Source organism: Rutidosis leptorrhynchoides, chromosome 5, assembly GCF_046630445.1.
Source record: "Rutidosis leptorrhynchoides isolate AG116_Rl617_1_P2 chromosome 5, CSIRO_AGI_Rlap_v1, whole genome shotgun sequence".
In the NCBI taxonomy this organism is placed as follows: domain Eukaryota; kingdom Viridiplantae; phylum Streptophyta; class Magnoliopsida; order Asterales; family Asteraceae; genus Rutidosis; species Rutidosis leptorrhynchoides.
Window position 1 is genome coordinate 87931332 of NC_092337.1, and position 24166 is coordinate 87955497.

The 24166-nt window shown below is 31.0% G+C and overlaps 1 protein-coding gene across 1 annotated transcript in view; it reads left to right on the top strand.

Moving 5' to 3' along the window:
• The window catches only part of LOC139848815 (probable receptor-like protein kinase At2g23200), a 39705-nt gene extending 15982 nt beyond the window's left edge, over positions 1–23723 (top strand). Inside the window, exon 2 of the mRNA XM_071838507.1 lies at positions 23496–23723. Coding sequence (XP_071694608.1) covers positions 23496–23723 — 228 coding nt within the window. The remainder of the gene's footprint in view (positions 1–23495) is intronic.
• Positions 23724–24166: the final 443 nt, after the last annotated feature.

The following is a 24166-nucleotide window of genomic DNA, read 5'->3' on the forward strand; positions in this document are numbered from 1 at the left end:
ATACTTATTTACTCAAAGAATGACCAAGAACACGGTGAACATTTGAGAAAAGTGTTAGAAGTATTGAGGAAGGAAGAATTGTACGCTAAGTTTTCAAAGTGTGCATTTTGGTTGGAAGAAGTTCAATTCCTCGGTCACATAGTGAACAAAGAAGGTATTAAGGTGGATCCGGCAAAGATAGAAACTGTTGAAAAGTGGGAAACCCCGAAAACTCCGAAACACATACGCCAGTTTTTAGGACTAGCTGGTTACTACAGAAGGTTCATCCAAGACTTTTCCAGAATAGCAAAACCCTTGACTGCATTAACGCATAAAGGGAAGAAATTTGAATGGAATGATGAACAAGAGAAAGCGTTTCAGTTATTGAAGAAAAAGCTAACTACGGCACCTATATTGTCATTGCCTGAAGGGAATGATGATTTTGTGATTTATTGTGACGCATCAAAGCAAGGTCTCGGTTGTGTATTAATGCAACGAACGAAGGTGATTGCTTATGCGTCTAGACAATTGAAGATTCACGAACAAAATTATACGACGCATGATTTGGAATTAGGCGCGGTTGTTTTTGCATTAAAGACTTGGAGGCACTACTTATATGGGGTCAAAAGTATTATATATACCGACCACAAAAGTCTTCAACACATATTTAATCAGAAACAACTGAATATGAGGCAGCGTAGGTGGATTGAATTATTGAATGATTACGATTTTGAGATTCGTTACCACCCGGGGAAGGCAAATGTGGTAGCCGATGCCTTGAGCAGGAAGGATAGAGAACCCATTCGAGTAAAATCTATGAATATAATGATTCATAATAACATTACTACTCAAATAAAGGAGGCGCAACAAGGAGTTTTAAAAGAGGGAAATTTAAAGGATGAAATACCCAAAGGATCGGAGAAACATCTTAATATTCGGGAAGACGGAACCCGGTATAGGGCTGAAAGGATTTGGGTACCAAAATTTGGAGATATGAGAGAAATGGTACTTAGAGAAGCTCATAAAACCAGATACTCAATACATCCTGGAACGGGGAAGATGTACAAGGATCTCAAGAAACATTTTTGGTGGCCGGGTATGAAAGCCGATGTTGCTAAATACGTAGGAGAATGTTTGACGTGTTCTAAGGTCAAAGCTGAGCATCAGAAACCATCAGGTCTACTTCAACAACCCGAAATCCCGGAATGGAAATGGGAAAACATTACCATGGATTTCATCACTAAATTGCCAAGGACTGCAAGTGGTTTTGATACTATTTGGGTAATAGTTGATCGTCTCACCAAATCAGCACACTTCCTACCAATAAGAGAAGATGACAAGATGGAGAAGTTAGCACGACTGTATTTGAAGGAAGTCGTCTCCAGACATGGAATACCAATCTCTATTATCTCTGATAGGGATGGCAGATTTATTTCAAGATTCTGGCAGACATTACAGCAAGCATTAGGAACTCGTCTAGACATGAGTACTGCCTATCATCCACAAACTGATGGGCAGAGCGAAAGGACGATACAAACGCTTGAAGACATGCTACGAGCATGTGTTATTGATTTCGGAAACAGTTGGGATCGACATCTACCGTTAGCAGAATTTTCCTACAACAACAGCTACCATTCAAGCATTGAGATGGCGCCGTTTGAAGCACTTTATGGTAGAAAGTGCAGGTCTCCGATTTGTTGGAGTGAGGTGGGGGATAGACAGATTACGGGTCCGGAGATTATACAAGAAACTACCGAGAAGATCATCCAAATTCAACAACGGTTGAAAACCGCCCAAAGTCGACAAAAGAGCTACGCTGACATTAAAAGAAAAGATATAGAATTTGAAATTGGAGAGATGGTCATGCTTAAAGTTTCACCTTGGAAAGGCGTTGTTCGATTTGGTAAACGAGGGAAATTAAATCCAAGGTATATTGGACCATTCAAGATTATTGATCGTGTCGGACCAGTAGCTTACCGACTTGAGTTACCTCAACAACTCGCGGCTGTACATAACACTTTCCACGTCTCGAATTTGAAGAAATGTTTTGCTAAAGAAGATCTCACTATTCCGTTAGATGAAATCCAAATCAACGAAAAACTCCAATTCATCGAAGAACCCGTCGAAATAATGGATCGTGAGGTTAAAAGACTTAAGCAAAACAAGATACCAATTGTTAAGGTTCGATGGAATGCTAGTAGAGGACCCGAGTTCACCTGGGAGCGTGAAGATCAGATGAAGAAGAAATACCCGCATCTATTTCCAGAAGATTCGTCAACACCTTCAACAGCTTAAAATTTCGGGACGAAATTTATTTAACGGGTAGGTACTTTAGTGACCCGAACTTTTCCATGTTTATATATATTAATTGAGATTGATGTTTACATGATTAAATGTTTTCAACATGTTAAGCAATCAAACTTGTTAAGACTTGATTAATTGAAATAGGTTTCATATAGACAATTGACCACCCAAGTTGACCGGTGATTCACGAACGTTAAAACTTGTAAAAAAAACTATATGATGACATATATATGGTTATATATATAGTTAACATGATATTATGATAAGTAAACATATCATTAATTATATTAACAATGAACTACATATGTAAAAACAAGACTACTAACTTAATGATTTTGAAACGAGACATATATGTAACGTTTATCGTTGTAACGACATTTAATGTATATATATCATATTAAGAGATATTCGTACATCATAATATCATGATAATATAATAATTTAAAATCTCTTTTGTTATTATAAACATTGGGTTAACAACATTTAACAAGATCGTTAACCTAAAGGTTTCAAAACAACACTTACATGTAACGACTAACGATGACTTAACGACTCAGTTAAAATGTATATACATGTAGTGTTTTAATATGTATTTATACACTTTTGAAAGACTTCAATACACTTATCAAAATACTTCTACTTAACAAAAATGCTTACAATTACATTCTCGTTCAGTTTCATCAACAATTCTACTCGTATGCACCCGTATTCGTACTCGTACAATACACAGCTTTTAGATGTATGTACTATTGGTATATACACTCCAATGATCAGCTCTTAGCAGCCCATGTGAGTCACCTAACACATGTGGGAACCATCATTTGGCAACTAGCATGAAATATCTCATAAGATTACAAAAATATGAGTAATCATTCATGACTTATTTACATGAAAACAAAATTACATATCCTTTATATCTAATCCATACACCAACGACCAAAAACACCTACAAACACTTTCATTCTTCAATTTTCTTCATCTAATTGAACTCTCTCAAGTTCTATCTTCAAGTTCTAAGTGTTCTTCATAAATTCCAAAAGTTCTAGTTTCATAAAATCAAGAATACTTTCAAGTTTGCTAGCTCACTTCCAATCTTGTAAGGTGATCATCCAACCTCAAGAAATCTTTGTTTCTTACAGTAGGTTATCATTCTAATACAAGGTAATAATCATATTCAAACTTTGGTTCAATTTCTATAACTATAACAATCTTATTTCAAGTGATGATCTTACTTGAACTTGTTTTCGTGTCATGATTTTGCTTCAAGAACTTTGAGCCATCCAAGGATCCATTGAAGCTAGATCCATTTTTCTCTTTTCCAGTAGGTTCATCCAAGGAACTTAAGGTAGTAATGATGTTCATAACATCATTCGATTCATACATATAAAGCTATCTTATTCGAAGGTTTAAACTTGTAATCACTAGAACATAGTTTAGTTAATTCTAAACTTGTTCGCAAACAAAAGTTAATCCTTCTAACTTAACTTTTAAAATCAACTAAACACATGTTCTATATCTATATGATATGCTAACTTAATGATTTAAAACCTGGAAACACGAAAAACACCGTAAAACCGGATTTACGCCGTCGTAGTAACACCGCGGGCTGTTTTGGGTTAGTTAATTAAAAACTATGATAAACTTTGATTTAAAAGTTGTTATTCTGAGAAAATGATTTTTATTATGAACATGAAACTATATCCAAAAATTATGGTTAAACTCAAAGTGGAAGTATGTTTTCTAAAATGGTCATCTAGACGTCGTTCTTTCGACTGAAATGACTACCTTTACAAAAACGACTTGTAACTTATTTTTCCGACTAGAAACCTATACTTTTTTTGTTTAGATTCATAAAATAGAATTCAATATGAAACCATAGCAATTTGATTCACTCAAAACGGATTTAAAATGAAGAAGTTATGGGTAAAACAAGATTGGATAATTTTTCTCATTTTAGCTACGTGAAAATTGGTAACAAATCTATTCCAACCATAACTTAATCAACTTGTATTATATATTATGTAATCTTGAGATACCATAGACACGTATACAATGTTTCGACCTATCATGTCGACACATCTATATATATTTCGGAACAACCATAGACACTCTATATGTGAATGTTGGAGTTAGCTATACAGGGTTGAGGTTGATTCCAAAATATATATAGTTTGAGTTGTGATCAATACTGAGATACGTATACACTGGGTCGTGGATTGATTCAAGATAATATTTATCGATTTATTTCTGTACATCTAACTGTGGACAACTAGTTGTAGGTTACTAACGAGGACAGCTGACTTAATAAACTTAAAACATCAAAATATATTAAAAGTGTTGTAAATATATTTTGAACATACTTTGATATATATGTATATATTGTTATAGGTTCGTGAATCAACCAGTGGCCAAGTCTTACTTCCCGACGAAGTAAAAATTTGTGAAAGTGAGTTATAGTCCCACTTTTAAAATCTAATATTTTTGGGATGAGAATACATGCAGGTTTTATAAATGATTTACAAAATAGACACAAGTACGTGAAACTACATTCTGTGGTTGAATTATCGAAATCGAATATGCCCCTTTTTATTAAGTCTGGTAATCTAAGAATTAGGGAACAGACACCCTAATTGACGCGAATCCTAAAGATAGATCTATTGGGCCTAACAAACCCCATCCAAAGTACCGGATGCTTTAGTACTTCGAAATTTATATCATATCCGAAGGGTGTCCCGGAATGATGGGGATATTCTTATATATGCATCTTGTTATTGTCGGTTACCAGGTGTTCACCATATGAATGATTTTTATCTCTATGTATGGGATGTGTATTGAAATATGAAATCTTGTGGTCTATTGTTACGATTTGATATATATAGGTTAAACCTATAACTCACCAACATTTTTGTTGACGTTTTAAGCATGTTTATTCTCAGGTGATTATTAAGAGCTTCCGCTGTCGCATACTTAAATAAGGACAAGATTTGGAGTCCATGCTTGTATGATATTGTGTAAAAACTGCATTCAAGAAACTTATTTTGTTGTAACATATTTGTATTGTAAACCATTATGTAATGGTCGTGTGTAAACATGATATATTAGATTATCATTATTTGATAATCTACGTAAAGCTTTTTAAACCTTTATTGATGAAATAAAGGTTATGGTTGTTTAAAAATGAATGCAGTCTTTGAAAAACGTCTCATAAAGAGGTCAAAACCTCGCAACGAAATCAATTAATATGGAACGTTTTTAATCAATAAGAACGGGACATTTCAGTGGCCATGTACCACATGCTCTGTAAAGATGAATGTGTTTTTTATTCATATTCAATTGCGACAGCTGAAAGATATATAGGATACAAAGGATTGACTTTACAATGAGCTAATCTAGGAAATATATAAAGGATAACTATACAATGAGCTAAACTAGGAATAATTTTACAACTATACACAAGTGTATAACATCCATATATAAAAGATATGGTCAATAGTTATCCGTAATACGCCTCCTAAAGATGGACGACCGAGAAGCGAGACCAATCTTGGACATGATGCCTCAAACTTCGGAAGTGGAAGAGCCTTAGTAAGAGGATCAGCTAGTGGATCATCCGTGAAAACGTGTGTAACCTGTAGTGTACCTGTGATGACCCGGAAATTTCTGACCAAATTTAAACTTAATCTTTATATAGTTTTGACACGATAAGCAAATTCTGTAATGTTGAGTCTCGAAAGTTTTGAAATCTATATTCATGTAATCAATTAGCCTTCGACCGCTTCCAACGATTCACGAACAATTGTGTGTGAATAAACATGTAAATGTATGTATATATAAATATAAATATAAATATATGTATAATATTTTAAAATTAATAATATAAACTTAAATCATTCGAGTTAAATATATAAAATAATATATAGAATTATTAAGTTGAATATATCTATGAATTCTATATATTGTAATATTTGAATATTAAATATTCAATGTATGTTAGTACATATATTACATAATTAATAATATGTAATACTAACATCTAATATAATAAGTTTAATTAAAAATTAAATTATAGATGTTATAGTTACTACTTTCAATAATAACATTTATGTTAGTATTATTAATATGAAAATGGATACATATATAAATTGTTATATTATTATTATTATTAACATTATTATAATTAGTATTCTTATTAGTATCATTAATAATATGATTAGTATCATTTTTACGATTACTTTTATTCTTATTATTAGTATAATTTTGATAAAATTATTATTAATATTAATATTAATATTATTATATTTCTATTATTACAATTATTATTAGAACTTTTATTAAAATTTATAACATTCACAGATTTATTAATAGATTTATATTATTAATTAATATTACAAAATTAACAGAAATATAAAAATAGATATATATATATATATATATATATATATATATATATATATATATATATATATATATATATATATATATATATATATATATATATGAATACAGTTATATGCAAATATAATTACGGATAATTACAATTTCTGTTTTCAATCGCTATCTTCTGTGTTTAATTTGTCTACCTAATTGATACGTACAAATCCAATTACAGACATAATCCACATTCAGTTGCAAGTCGATATCTGCTTGATGTAATTTTCTTTGTTTCTTCTAGTGTCTTCTTCTCCTGTTAGAAATATTCTGTCGACCACCATCTGCACTACAATACAACTTGAAATCAAATTGAAATCAATTTCTGTTTCTATATCAATCATTCATTTCATCATTTCATTAAAATATTATAGGTATATATAATTATACATATAACGCAGACGGATTTGAACACCAACACGATCACCTTCAACAACCACAACCACCTTGAACCCACTTACATTGCCACCACCTTAATTGATCACCTGCTTACTATTTCGAACACCATGACCTTCATCCACAAACAACCGCTGCTGTGTTTTCTTTCTCCTCTTCTGTTCATCTCGTGAATACCCAAAACCATAGAACACCACTCCACTTCTTATACCACTCACTGATTTCTTTTTTTTCGGTATTAGTCTATTCTAATAACAAATGAAGTGGAGCATGCGAACAAAGATGATATTAATATATTGTTGTAGTTGGCTGACAAATAGCAAAAGTGACAACCACTTGATGATTAAATATTACTTTGGATTGCTTACAAAAGAAAGAAGAGGGGTGGGGTTCATGATAAGGAATTATCTTGGATTCTAAATCCCTTACAGCTGGTCGAAGTTTGAGGGGGCTACAACTTGCCTTTTATTTTTTTTTCCTTCTTTCTGGTTACCCTTCGCAACTCAGCAGCAGGCCAAACAAATTAATTAATGGGGCCGTTTAATATAAATGGACTGCTAGTTTGGGCCTAGTTCCTGATGTGTAATTGGATCGTGAACTGTGGTTGTGTGTTTGGGGTCGAGATCCCAATTCAAGATTTATGTTGGGTAGATAGGTAATGGTAATGAATAACGATGGCGTGATGAAACAAGATATTTATGATGATCAGGAGATGATGCCGAGAGATGATGATGATTATACGAGATGTGATGATGATGATGCTGAGACATGATGATGATGATGCCGTGGTGTTTGTGTTAATAATGATAATAAAACATGGAAATGATAATGATAATGGTATACTTTTTATCATTATTATTATTATTATCATTATTATTATTATTATTTTATCATAACTATTATTAATATTTTTTTTATGATTATGAATTGAGTATGATGATGACGATAATGAAGATCATGATGATCATGGACGATGGTAGTGATGAATGACGATTATGATCGATGACGTTTAGGAGGGTATAACTCTCATTTTTTTTATTGTTTATTGTTTATTGTTATTATTATTATTCCTATTAATTTTATTATTGTTATTATTAAGATTATTATTAATTGTGTTATTATTGGTGTTATAAGTATTATTATTATTATCAGTATTATGATTATGATATGAATTATTGTAAGAATTATAATTATTTATACATATAAATTATGAATATAAATATGAAAATGAGTAAAACTATAATTAAGGCATGATCTAAATAAGATATTATCACTAATATTACTATTAGAAGTATTATTATTAGTAAAATCATTATTAATATCATTATTAGTAAAAGTATTATTATATTAGACATTATAGATATTATTATTACTAATATTGTTATGTTATTATTATTCTTATTACTAAAAATATTAAAAATTATCATTTAAGTAAAGTTATCATTATTATTATTATTATTATTATTATTATTATTATTATTATTATTATTATTATTATTATTATTATTATTATTATTATTATTATTATTATTAATATTATTCAAAGTATTATTTAATTTATCATTTTTCTATCATTATTATTAAAAGTATCATTTTTATTATTATTATTTATCATAACTATAATTTTTATTAAAGGCATTAGTATTAACATTAAGATTATTATTATTTTTACTACAAATATTATTATAAGTATTATTATTACCATTTAGGATTAGTATTAAGTATTATTATCAAAATTATTATTTTCATTACCATTACTATTAAATTATCCATTTTATTAAAAACTACTGTTATTATCATTATTATGAGATTTATTATAAAAACTATCGTTAATAATATCATCAATAGAATTATTAATACTATTGTCATTATTATTAATATTAGTATTATCATTAATAATGCTATCCATTCAAATATTATATTAAATTATTAAAATACTGATTAAATAAACAAATGATATAGATTTATATATATATATACTAATTATATATATAACATAACAGAAATTAATATTTTTACTTTATAAAATGAATATAAGTTATTGATATAAAAACGATTTCACTAATAATAATATTTAAATTTGTCTGATTACGAATATACGTTTTAATATTTATACAAATGATATAGGTTCGTGAATCCATGGCCAACCCTGCATTGTTTAGTTATTCAATGTCATTATATGTATTTTTACTACAAAATACATTAGGTGAGTTTCATTTGCCCTTTTTACTCTTTACGTTTTTGGGCTGAGAATACATGCAAATGCTTTATTAACTGTTTTACAATATTTATATGCGTGAGTTTCATTAATCCCTTTTTAAATGCTTTTGCAATATATATTTTTGGGACTGAGAATACATGCGCTGCTTTTATAAATGCTTTACGAAATAGACATAAGTAATTAAAACTACATTCTGTGGTTGGATTATCTAATCGAATATGCCCCTTTTTATTAAGTCTGGTAATCTAAGAATCAGGGAACAAACACCCTAATTGACGCGAACTCTAAAGATAGATCTATCGGGCCCAACAAGCCCCATCCAAAGTACCGGATGCTTTAGTACTTCGAAAATTATATCATGTCCGAAGGAGGATCCCGGAATGATGGGGATATTCTTATATGCATATTGTGAATGTCGGTTACCAGGTGTTCAATCCATATGAATGATATTTTTGTCTCTATGTATGGGACGTATGTTTATGAGAAATGGAAATATGAAATCTTATGGTCTATTAAAATTATGAAATGATTATTTATGTTAAACTAATGAACTCACCAATCTTTTGGTTGACACTTGAAAGCATGTTTATTCTCAGGTATGAAAGAAGTCTTCCGCTGTGCATTTGCTCATCTTAGAGATATTACTTGGAGTCATTCATGACATATTTCAAAAGACGTTGCATTCGAGTCGTTGAGTTCATCAAGATTATTATTAAGTCAATTATAGTTAGATATATTATAAAATGGTATGCACGCCGTCAACTTTCGATGTAATGAAAGATTGTCTTTTCAAAAACGAATGCAATGTTTGTAAAATGTATCATATAGAGGTCAAGTACCTCGCGATGTAATCAACTGTTGTGAATCGTTTATAATCGATATGGACTTCGTCCGGATAGATTAGGATGGGTCTTCACAGTTGGCATCGGAGCTGGTATAACGCCGTCCATGTGTGGCGGGTTAGTCGTAAAGGAGGTTCTCACAGTGTTACCTGTGATGAAGCATTGGCTCTTACTCCTTGCGATTCCTTACGAGGGTTGGCAGTAGCCGAGAGGCAGGCCCTAAAATCAGTATCTGAGGTACACTCAGTGGTCACCGGGCGATTAGCTGGGAAGGCACTGGGTGGGACGGTGGTTGTCCCCAACTGTATCACAGTTGGTATCGGAGCGGTGGTCTTAGCGAACCAGGTCTGCATTAGTGTGTCTAACTGATAAGTCGTTAGGATGCATTAGTGAGTCTAAACTCCGACCGTGTCTGCATGTCAAAAGTTTTGCTTATCATTTCGTGTCGAAAATTTCCTGCTTATCATTCTTAGGGAATCACTTGCTTATCATTCTTAGTCTAGACACGTTTTACTGCATTGACTGCATGAATAGTGTATAGACAAAATTCATATCTTAGCGTATCTGCTACTTTATATCTTAGCGTATCTGTTATTGTAACTTTGCCTGACAACTTTCGTAGATTCCTCCGTAACTTATGGGATTTTAGTATTATATATGCATATGTAAATTATGTATTGCAGGGTACTAATCTACATCCTATAATCTATTTCTTATCGAAGATCCTTCATCTGATCGTACGAGATGAATCCCTCAACCAGTTCGAGTCCCTCAAATTTCGATAGCTATTTCGATAGTTATTCCGACAGCTATTCCGATATAGATATTCACCTAAGCTCTGAAAGCGGTGTCACCAGAATGAATCCATCAATCAGCCACCCCCAATTCATCTGATGGGTTCGTAGTCGACTTAATTAATGGAGACGCGAAGAAGGCGATTCTTTTCACCAACCGAATTTGCCTCTTGACGAAGAACCCGAAGCACTTACCAGTGAACTAGTCCGAAACATCATTTTCACCCTCATTTCCCGAATATCTCGCCATGATTATATTCTATCTAAAATTCTAAACCTCATTCATCCGCTCGTCCGAACCGACAATCATCCCGGTGTAATAGAAGAAGTCAATGAGCTTTGCGCTCGAGTAGTGGCTCTGGAGAATATGGTGCAAAACGTACCAGCTTCAGCAACATCACTGGCACCAACAGTACCACCAGTAACAACACCAGTACCATCAACAATCCTTGCCTCAACATCTCATCCTATATCTCGAGCATAATCATCGTTCTATATGACGTTCTATATCATTTATCTTCGTTCTATATGACGATTATGTAATCTCTAATGTTTTAGAGATTATATATTCTTATTCTAATGGTAAATCAAATGAGTTTAATATCATATTGACTCATTAAATCCATGATTACATCTGAAGAAAATATATATGTATATATTTTCATAAAGATTGTAATTAAAAATTCTTTCGTACAAATTGTTAATGGTGAAAATATTTTAACGGGTAGGTAATACCCGAGGAATATTTAGATTTCACATTAATAAGTTACACTGTACAATCTTCGAATCTGATTCAACAGTCATTCACTATCCTACTTACATCCATAGATATACGAATCCGTTCACCGCAGAATAACCATTTTCATCCAATTTCATATTTGGATTTTGATTTATCAGAATTCAACAAGTGGCATAATGAAGAAAACATTTGACAAAAATAAAATTTGTTAGAAACAAACAAATTAACTATGAGAAATTTTGTTAAGAATCCACGCTAACTGTTCCTAGCTAATTGCTCCTAGCTAACTGATTACATTTTATCTATCGTAATTTAATTATCGCAATTTACATTCTCGCAATTTTAATTATCGTCATTTAATTTATGTTATTTACTTTACACACTTTATTTATCGTTATTTAATTTCTGTTATTTATTTTACGCACTTTAAATATCGAGACACGTATACAAGGTTTTGACATATCATATCGACGCATCTATATATATTATTTAGAATCACCATAGACACTCTATATGCAGTAATGATCGAGTTCTCTATACAGGGTTGAGGTTGATTCTACAATAATATATATAGTTTGAGTTGTGATCGAGTCTGAGACATGTACACGGGTCACGATACGTATTAATTAATTCGAATATTATATATTAAACTATATATGAATTATTGGACTGTCAACTGTGGACTATTGACTGTGGACTAATAACATTGGACGATTAAAATGAATTAAAATATTGATTATAACATATGAAACTAAACAATTCTTCAAGTTGCCATTTGATTTCGTCTTAAACATCATTTGTATCTTCACGATTACATTCTGCGTTCAAACCCTTCATGATTCTTGAAAACACCTCAATCGAGAGGATGAACCAACGACACTTCATCTACAGAAGGAAAGATTTATGCATATAGTTATACACCTGAAAAACTCTCGAAAACTGAGTAAACGTTTAACACATAGTTGTGCCAATTCCTTTAGTGTTATTATTACCCAAAATAACTCTGCAGTTCTTTTTCAAAATAGCCAATTTTGTCACAGCTCCAGCAAGACAACTTCTACTTTTCATTCGAAGCAACTTTATTATAACTTTGATATATATGCGAACTCTTTTATTGTTACCGGGAAACCTTTTATATTTCATCTTATTACCAGCAGACGTACCAGCAACCTCGTTGCTCTTTGGGCTTAATTCCCTCCGACAAATCACTACATTTATCTATTGAAGTCTCATCATATTCTCATCCGCATCTTGTAATGAGAACTGCCATACCAATTACCGGGAATCACCAATCAGTACTTTGAAAACTCACAGCATATCTACATTAACAGTTATATGTATAACATTTATCTCTTAGAATTATGATCTTTCATTCTGAAATTCTGAAAAGCACTCAGTCTACGAATCAATACTCTGAATGTTGAAAAAGCTAAATGAAGCAGCAGAAACCGTAGACAACCGTAAACGACCTTGATCATTGGAAGTTTGATGATAAAGAATAGTATGTTGGTAAAGCTCAGAAAAGTTGGAACTGAAAAAAACGGATTGAGCTAACCACGAAGGAGACCAGGGATAAATACAAGGACCATACCCTATATTCAAAGAATCCAGGTATTTCTGGATTCGTTTAAATCTTTAGAAAATATCTTGCTCCGAAGTCATGTTAAAATCTTGCGGAAAATCTTTCTCCATCAACCATCGAATTTAGAAATTCCAAAATATCATCATCAATATCTTCGATATTTCTGAGGATATTTTCATAAATATTCTCGTCCAAAATTACATACCTCCTCATGTTTCCTGTGTATCATTATATTGGAAACATTCAATAGAAAATTTAGTACCGAAAAGCAGATTATGCGAAACTATGAAGAAAGCCGTGGACAAATCACAAAGAATAAGTTTGACTTCAAAGAATCCAAATGATTCAATGTCTGCTAAAGTCTTTAGTGAATATCTTGCTCCTTACTCTAAACCCTTGCAGACAATAGTTTCTATCATTATCTGATCTTAGATATTCCGAGATATTATCGTATCTTTCACTATAAATATCCTCCATATTTCTGAAGATATTTTCATAACTATTCTTATCTGAAATCATTAATCTCTTCCTGATATCAGTGTTACATCATATAGAAACTGTTAGTTTCTATATTCTGTAAACTTTCGAGCTTAAAATATGAATGTTTTTGAAGTAGTGTTGGGAACTGATGCATGAGTTAGTATAATATAATGACACTTGATCACCGTGATTATATTATAGTAAGTCATGCTGAGTTTCTAATGAAATGTGATGATTCACAGATCATAACGTCATCATGTGCCATGTTACACGACTCGTTCATTCTACTTCACCTCCGAACAAATCAAGAAAATATATTCTTGATAGTTCTATTCTCAGTGATTCTGGTAATTTGACAAATCAAACCGTGCTATCACATTCCTTCCTGCTTAGAACATTATAATCATTCGAAACTCTATATCTACAAATTCTGGACTATTATTCACTTGACTTGAAGTCGGGAAGAGGAAACAAAAGCATAGAACTTTGAAATATAAGGGAGAATATAAAGTCTGATAACAACACATAAATTACGAACCGTGCACATCAATGTTTATCGCAACATAAAGACACGGGAGAATTAAAAACATTATAATCCCAAAGGCGAAGTAGAAGAAGGCAGATTCCTCTGGTGGAAGTTGCAAAAGGAGAATGATTGTCGCGATAGTAAGAATGAGGACAAGGATCAGAACTGGACTAAGCATTTTCACAATCTTTTGGGATGTATGAACTAAGAAAGAAAGTATAAGAATGGTGAGAATAATGGAACGGAAGAGCTTAATTTATAATGGAAATATCAGACAGAGTAATCGAGGCAGATCACCGTATTTAATTATAGAGGTCTTAATTTCCTTAATCACTGAAGAATCAAATCTTTTTGATTTCGAAGATTTTCTATGAACCCCATGAATTCCGGAATTCAACCCTGTTTACGTCAAAAGCTAAGGAAAGATCTTATTTTCTTCAATTCACTATTTTGCGATAGCTTCATTCGTATTCTTAGAATAATCGAATTGTTTTATCATTATTATTCAATGATGATAAACCTCTAATTATCAACTCATATTGGTCATGAAAACATTTTTATTGTTAGCCATGACCACATCACTCAAATTTCGGGACGAAATTTCTTTAACGGGTAGGTACTGTGATGACCCGGGAATTTCCGACCAAATTTAAACTTAATCTTTATATAGTTTTGACACGATAAGCAAATTCTGTAATGTTGAGTCTCGAAAGTTTTGAAATCTATATTCATGTAATCAATTAGCCTTCGACCGCTTCCAACGATTCACGAACAATTGTGTGTGAATAAACATGTAAATGTATGTATATATAAATATAAATATAAATATATATATATAATATTTTAAAATTAATAATATAAACTCAAATCATTCGAGTTAAATATATAAAATAATATATAGAATTATTAAGTTGAATATATCTATGAATTCTATATATTGTAATATTTAAATATTAAATATATTCAATGTATGTTAGTACATATATTACATAATTAATAATATGTAATACTAACATCTAATATAATAAGTTTAATTAAAAATTAAATTATAGATGTTATAGTTACTACTTTCAATAATAACATTTATGTTAGTATTATTAATATGAAAATAGATACATATATAAATTGTTATATTATTATTATTATTATTATTAACATTATTATAATTAGTATTCTTATTAGTATCATTAATAATATGATTAGTATCATTTTTACGATTACTTTTATTCTTATTATTAGTATAATTTTGATAAAATTATTATTAATATTAATATTATTATTATTATATTTCTATTATTACAATTATTATTAGAACTTTTATTAAAATTTATAACATTCACAGATTTATTAATAGATTTATATTATTAATTAATATTACAAAATTAACAGAAATATAAAAATAGATATATATATATATATATGAATACAGTTATATGCAAATATAATTACAGATAATTACAATTTTTGTTTTTAATCGCTATCTTCTGTGTTTAATTTGTCTACCTAATTGATACGTACGAATCCAATTACAGACATAATCCACATTCAGTTGCAAGTCGATATCTGCTTGATGTAATTTTCTTTGTTTCTTCTAGTGTCTTCTTCTCCTGTTAGAAATATTCTGTCGACCACCATCTGCACTACAATACAACTTGAAATCAAATTGAAATCAATTTCTGTTTCTATATCAATCATTCATTTCATCATTTCATTAAAATATTATAGGTATATATAATTATACATATAACGCAGACGGATTTGAACACCAACACGATCACCTTCAACAACCACAACCACCTTGAACCCACTTACATCGCCACCACCTTAATTGATCACCTGCATACTATTTCGAACACCATGACCTTCATCCACAAACAACCGCTGCTGTGTTTTCTTTCTCCTCTTCCGTTCATCTCGTGAATACCCAAAACCATAGAACACCACTCCACTTCTTATACCACTCACTGATTTCTGTTTTTTCGATATTAGTCTATTCTAATAACAAATGAAGTGGAGCATGCGAACAAAGATGATATTAATATATTGTTGCAGTTGGCCGACAAATAGCAAAAGTGACAACCACTTAATGATTAAATATTACTTTGGATTGCTTACAAATGAAAGAAGAGGGGTGGGGTTCATGATAAGGAATTATCTTGGATTCTAAATCCCTTACAGTTGGTCAAAGTTTGAGGGGGCTACAACTTGCCTTTTATTTTTATTTTTTCCTTCTTTCTGGTTACCCTTCGCAAATCAGCAGCAGGCCAAACAAATTAATTAATGGGGCCTTTAATATAAATGGACTGCTAGTTTGGGCCTAGTTCCTAATGTGTAATTGGATCGTGAACTGTGGTTGTGTGTTTGGGGTCGAGATCCCAATTCAAGATTTATGTTGGGTCGATAGGTAATGGTAATGAATAACGATGGCGTGATGAAACAAGATATTTATGATGATCAGGAGATGATGCCAAGAGATGATGATGATTATACGAGATATGATGATGATGATGCTGAGACATGATGATGATGATGATGATGATGATGATGCCGTGGTGTTTGTGTTAATAATGATAATAAAACATGGACATGATAATGATAATGGTATACTTTTTATCATTATTATTATTATCATTATTATTATTATTATTATTTTGTCATAACTATTATTAATATTTTTTTTTATGATTATGAATTGAGTATGATGATGACGATAATGAAGATCATGATGATCATGGACGATGGTAGTGATGAATGACGATTATGATCGATGACGTTTAGGAGGGTATAACTCTCATTTTTTTTATTGTTTATTGTTTATTGTTATTATTATTATTCCTATTAATTTTATTATTGTTATTATTAAGATTATTATTAATTGTGTTATTATTGGTGTTATAAGTATTATTATTATTATCAGTATTATGATTATGATAAGAATTATTGTAAGAATTATAATTATATATACATATAAATTATGAATATAAATATGAAAATGAGTAAAACTATAATTAAGGCATGATCTAAATAAGATATTATCACTAATATTACTATTAGAAGTATTATTATTAGTAAAATCATTATTAATATCATTATTAGTAAAAGTATTATTATATTAGACATTATAGATATTATTATTACTAATATTGTTATGTTATTATTATTCTTATTACTAAAAATATTAAAAATTATCATTTAAGTAAAGTTATCATTATTATTATTATTATTATTATTAATATTATTCAAAGTATTATTTAATTTATCATTTTTCTATCATTATTATTAAAAGTATCATTTTTATTATTATTATTTATCATAACTATAATTTTTATTAAAGATATTAGTATTAACATTAAGATTATTATTATTTTTACTACAAATATTATTATAAGTATTATTATTACCATTTAGGATTAGTATTAAGTATTATTATCAAAATTATTATTTTCATTACCATTACTATTAAATTATCCATTTTATTAAAAACTACTGTTATTATCATTATTATGAGATTTATTATAAAAACTATCGTTAATAATATCATCAATAGAATTATTAATACTATTGTCATTATTATTAATATTAGTATTATCATTAATAATGCTATCCATTCAAATATTATATTGAATTATTAAAATACTGATTAAATAAACAAATGATATAGATTTATATATATATATATATATATATATATATATACTAATTATATATATAACATAACAGAAATTAATATTTTTACTTTATAAAATGAATATAAGTTATTGATATAAAAACGATTTCACTAATAATAATATTTAAATTTGTCTGATTACGAATATACGTTTTAATATTTATATAAATGATATAGGTTCGTGAATCCAAGGCCAACCCTGCATTGTTTAGTTATTCAATGTCGTTATATGTATTTTTACTACAAAATACATTAGGTGAGTTTCATTTGCCCTTTTTACTCTTTACGTTTTTGGGCTGAGAATACATGCAAATGCTTTATTAACTGTTTTACAATATTTATATGCGTGAGTTTCATTAATCCCTTTTTAAATGCTTTTGCAATATATATTTTTGGGACTAAGAATACATGCGCTGCTTTTATAAATGCTTTACGAAATAGACATAAGTAATCGAAACTACATTCTGTGGTTGGATTATCTAATCGAATATGCCCCTTTTTATTAAGTCTGGTAATCTAAGAATTAGGGAACAGACACCCTAATTGACGCGAACTCTAAAGATAGATCTATCGGGCCCAACAAGCCTCATCCAAAGTACCGGATGCTTTAGTACTTCGAAAATTATATCATGTCCGAAGGAGGATCCCGGAATGATGGGGATATTCTTATATGCATATTGTGAATGTCGGTTACCAGGTGTTCAATCCATATGAATGATATTTTTGTCTCTATGTATGGGACGTATGTTTATGAGAAATGGAAATATGAAATCTTGTGGCCTATTAAAATTATGAAATGATTATTTATGTTAAACTAATGAACTCACCAACCTTTTGGTTGACACTTGAAAGCATGTTTATTCTCAGGTATGAAAGAAGTCTTCCGCTGTGCATTTGCTCATCTTAGAGATATTACTTGGAGTCATTCATGACATATTTCAAAAGATGTTGCATTCGAGTCGTTGAGTTCATCAAGATTATTATTAAGTCAATTATAGTTAGATATATTATAAAATGGTATGCACGCCGTCAACTTTCGATGTAATGAAAGATTGTCTTTTAAAAAACGAATGCAATGTTTGTAAAATGTATCATATAGAGGTCAAGTACCTCGCGATGTAATCAACTATTGTGAATCGTTTATAATCGATATGGACTTCGTCCGGATGGATTAGGATGGGTCTTCACAGTACCTAGTTGAACTTGTTCCTGAATGAAGTGATAAGCTAGTGCGAGATGTTTCATTCGTGAATGAAATACCGAATTGGCACTAAGAAGTGTAGCACCCAAATTATCACAATATATAACAGGACGAGTTGGTGGTGGAACACCTAGCTCACGAAGAAGATTGCACACCCAAATAATCTCAGCAGAAGTGGCAACTACCGCTTTATATTCAGCCTCCGTCGATGACTATGAGATAAAACGTTGTTTCTTGGAAGTCCAGGAAATAGGATTACGACCAATGAATACAACAAGACCCATGGTGGAGATATAGTCTTCTTTGTCTCCAGCCCAGTCCGCATCAGAAAATGCATGTAGTGTGAATGGTGAGTCTCGATAGATGTTAATACCATAATCAATAGTTCCATTGAGATACCATAGTAACCGTTTTAAAGCAACCCAATGAGTGTCCCTCGGAGAATGCATGTACTGTGATAACCGATTGATAGCAAAAGCAAGATAGGGCGAGTAAGTGTTAAGTACTGTAGACTGCCCACTAATGCACGATATTCTGTGGGATTTGAAATAAGCGAACCAGCATGACCATGAATTGAGTTGCTCATAGCCATTGGCGTGAAAACAGGTTTAGCATATGGCATTTTGGCACGTTCTAGAAAATCGATGATGTATTGCCGCTGATTAAGAAATAGTCCATGTGAAGTTGGAACAACTTCAACACCCAGAAAGTAAGACAAATCACTAAGATCTTTAAGTTCATATTTTTTAGCCAAACACTGAACAAATCATTCAAGCTATTCGCATCTGGACTTGTAAGTACAATATCATAAACATAAACCATAAGGTAGATTGGTGAACTTCTGGCTCGATTGATAAATAATGATGCATCAGAAACAGAGCGAGTAAAACCATAACCTTTAAAGAATGTAGTGAGTTCATTGTACCACGCTCGTGGTGCTTGTTTGAGGCCATAAATTGCCTTTCGTAATTTACATATATGATCAGGAAAGGTCGAATGAGAAAAGACGGGTGGTTGAGACATATAAACCGTATCATGAAGTGTACCATTCAAGAAGGAATTATTAATGTCTAGTTGTCGAAGTGACCATTTGTTTGTGACCGCGAGACTTAGTAAAGTACGAATGGTCGCCGTTTTAACTACTGGACTAATGGTTTCAGTGTAATCTACTCCGGGCCGTTGTTGAAAACCCTTCGCCACAAGGCGAGCCTTATATCGATCAACACTACCATCCGATTTATACTTGATACGATATATCCACTTACACGTCACAACATTATACGATGGGTCAAATGGAACAAGATCCCAAGTGCTAAGGTTATGCAAGGCTCTGAGCTTGAAACGACCCGTCCATATTACTATAAACGCAGTACGTTATTCATTGGTCCCATAGCGAGGTATTTGACCTCTATATGATACGTTTTAGAAAATATTGCATTCGTTTCATAAAAAGCACACCATTATTATACATAATGCATGTTTTAAACAATTGGGTGATTATTTAAGGAATAATCCCCATAATACATCGGTTTTCAAATACTACACACTTGACATAACAGTCAAATATAATACATGACAAAGGTTTTATTGAATGCAACACTTTATTTAAATAAAAGTATGAGACTCCATGAACAGCTTGCTCAGATAATGCAACAGCGGAAGACTTTCTTAAGGACCTGAGAATAAACATGTGTAAACAGTCAACACAAAGGTTGGTGAGATATATAGGTTTATCATCGATATAAATATAGACCACAAGATTTCATAGTTATAAATATATGTACACTCGCAAGTGTATAAAAATATTCTATAAGTTGTTGAGCGCTTCGGTAACCATACTTAACCATTAATGTGGCATATTCCCTTTATTATGAAATCTCCCTACACTGTACCAAGTGTAGTAAAAACAAAGTACTATGCAACCGTTTACGATACTAGAGCGACTAGCCCGGTTGGGGTTGTCAAACCCGATAGATCTATCAATTGGATTCGCACTTACATGTTCTTACAACATGTAAATATTAGTTACCAAGCTATTAGGGAAGATATGCAAGGTGGTACAACTCAACATAGAATATATTTTAAGTACTTGTGTCCATGGCGTAAAACATAAATGCATGTATTCTCATCACAAAATATTTTTAGAGTTTAAAAATGGGACTATATACTCACAGTAGTAAAAGTATATTAATAATAAGTTTTCAACTTATTAAAAATATGACCGTCGTCCTTGGATTCACGAACCTATAACAATAATAACGATTCAGATAATAATACGACATATGAATAAAATAAAGCAAGTTCATAGAATACTTATATAATAATTATATAATAATTTTTAACATTTTATGTTAGTAGTCCATTGTTAGTAGTCCTTTGTTAGTAGTCCAAAATAGTCCGAAAAGTCCAACAGTCCAATAATTGGTATATATATATATATATATATATATATATATATATATATATATATATATATATATATATATAATCTTAGAATTACCCCACGACGTATTGTATACGTATTGTCTTTGCATCAACCCAAAGACGTATTGTATACGTATTGTCTTAGAATTAACTAAGACGTATTGTGTACGTATTGTCTTAGGATTTATCAAAACGTATTGTATACTTATTGTGTTAGGACGTACCAATAATATTATTATACATATATACAATCACAGAATTAACCAAGATTATAATATTTTGTTATACTACTGATAACATGTCCAAATATATATAGGATATAGGAAAAGTTAACAAGGATATGGTTAATATAGTTTTTATAATATAAATTTCGTCCATACAACGTTAATTTTAGCATATTTTATTTTGCTCGCCAAATATTCATTACAACTCCGTTTAAAGTGAATCAAATTGCTATGGATTCATTAAGTAGTAAATTTTACAAAACCAATTTGAAAAGTTCATCCCAAGTAGTAATTTTTAGAGCTTTACCCTCTTTTTGTGTCGGTGGACAGATTTGGAAAAATCCCGGCATCCACCCAATATATGATTTTTGATAAAATAATTCCACTTTATCTAAAATCATGAAAAAAATACTGGAAGTCTTATTTACATATATTAACATATTTCCAAAGTCTTAGCCTCGAACTCAAAGTCTAAGATAGGTTTTTAATTACCAACCCAAAACAGCCCGCTTTTTACCGAATGGAGATTAAAGGATATATGTTAAGTTTCAAGGTGTTCTTCATATGTACAAGTTATAAGTTCTTATATTAAATTAATATAACATCATAATACATATAAATAAGTGTTATTAGAGTTAATTTAGAAAGATTAGATTAGTTTTACAAACAAGCTTGGTGTTCACCAAAACAAGTTCTAGTTTTACAAGTTTTATAAGTATAATAAGATAGCAACTATACAAGGAATTGAACAAGGATTTTGAGAAGTATTTTACCTTGATTATGAAGAGGAAAGTTGCTGAGATTAAAGTATGATATGAGAGCATTCAAGTGTGTGTTTTTAGTTTAAGAAAATGTGGAGTAAAAATTAGTTAAAATGGTCCTTATTTATAACCTTATAATTTAGGCTTTTAGTGAAAATATCTAAGATAAGTTAAATTGTATTAAGTCATGCATGACATATTAAATTGATTAGGTCATGGATGACATATTACACAAATAATTGTAGATTTCTATTGGTATATACCAATAGTAAATACTTCTAGAAGCTGTGTATAATACGGGTAAAAATACCGTATGAATGCGAGTAGAATTCTTTGACGAAATTGAACGGAAATACGAGTATAGCTATCCTTTATATGTATTGGTATATTATAAAGTGTATTCAATACTTGTAAGGATGTATTTACACTCGTAATACATTATATGTAAATACATTTTAACATAAGTTAATTACGTTGTTTAAATAGTAATATATATATTGTTTGAAAACTCTTTAAATTAGTAGTATGAAAATATATATATAATACTTTGCTAATATACTTATCGAGATATTTAATTATCATATTTTCAAGTTAAATATATATAAATCCATATATACACAATAATTAAACAATTAAACAATTAAATCAAGTTATGACGTTCGTGAATCGTCAGAATAAAATGGTGACCAAAAGCTTGTGTAAAACTCTTTTCGGAGGTTCAAGATTTATTAAAATTCATTGCTTACCAAGTCGGAATTATATAATGATTAAGTTTAAATTTGGTCGAAAATTTCCGGGTCGTCATAGAGCTCATCAAGCATAGCTTGTTTCCACAATGGGTCCTTGGGAGCCTGGGTGACCGTGGTGGGCTTAAGTGGACGGGAATGAATTGTGGCAGTGTGAGCATACTTGGGATTGGGCTTAAAGTTATTATTCTTTGAGCGTGTGGTAATCGTAGTGGTATTGGTGGATGAGGATGATGGCGGTGCAGCCATATGTGTTACTGATGGTGGATTGACCGGGGACTCGGGAGTGGATGAAGTTGGTGCCGAGACCAAAGGTGGTGTCGAAGATGCTACATTGGTAGCAGGAGGAGACATAGGAGTGGAGAGAAGGGGTATTCCAACATTACACCATGAGTCAGTGTTAGAATAAAGTGGTGGTGGTGGTGAAGAAGATGTGAGTTTGATGTATGGAAATTTATCTTCCACAAACCGAACATGAAGAGAGGTGTATAACCGACGAGTTACCGGATCAAGACAATGATAAGCACTTTCCGTGGCCGAATACCCAACAAAAATGCAAGGAGTGGAACAAGCATCTAATTTATGTGTAGTGTGAGGTCGAAGCCATGGATAACAAAGACAATCGAAGCTTCGAAGTTTGAGATAGTTTGGCGGTATTCCAAATAACGAGTGATATGGTGATTTGTTGTCAAGTATAGGTGTTGGAATGTGACGACCCGGAAATTTCTGACCTAATTTAAACTTAAATCTTATATGATTTCGACACGATAAGCAAAATCTGTAAAGTTGAGTCTTAAAATTTTGAACTGCATTCATGTATACAATTGACCTTTGACTATTTTCGACGATTCA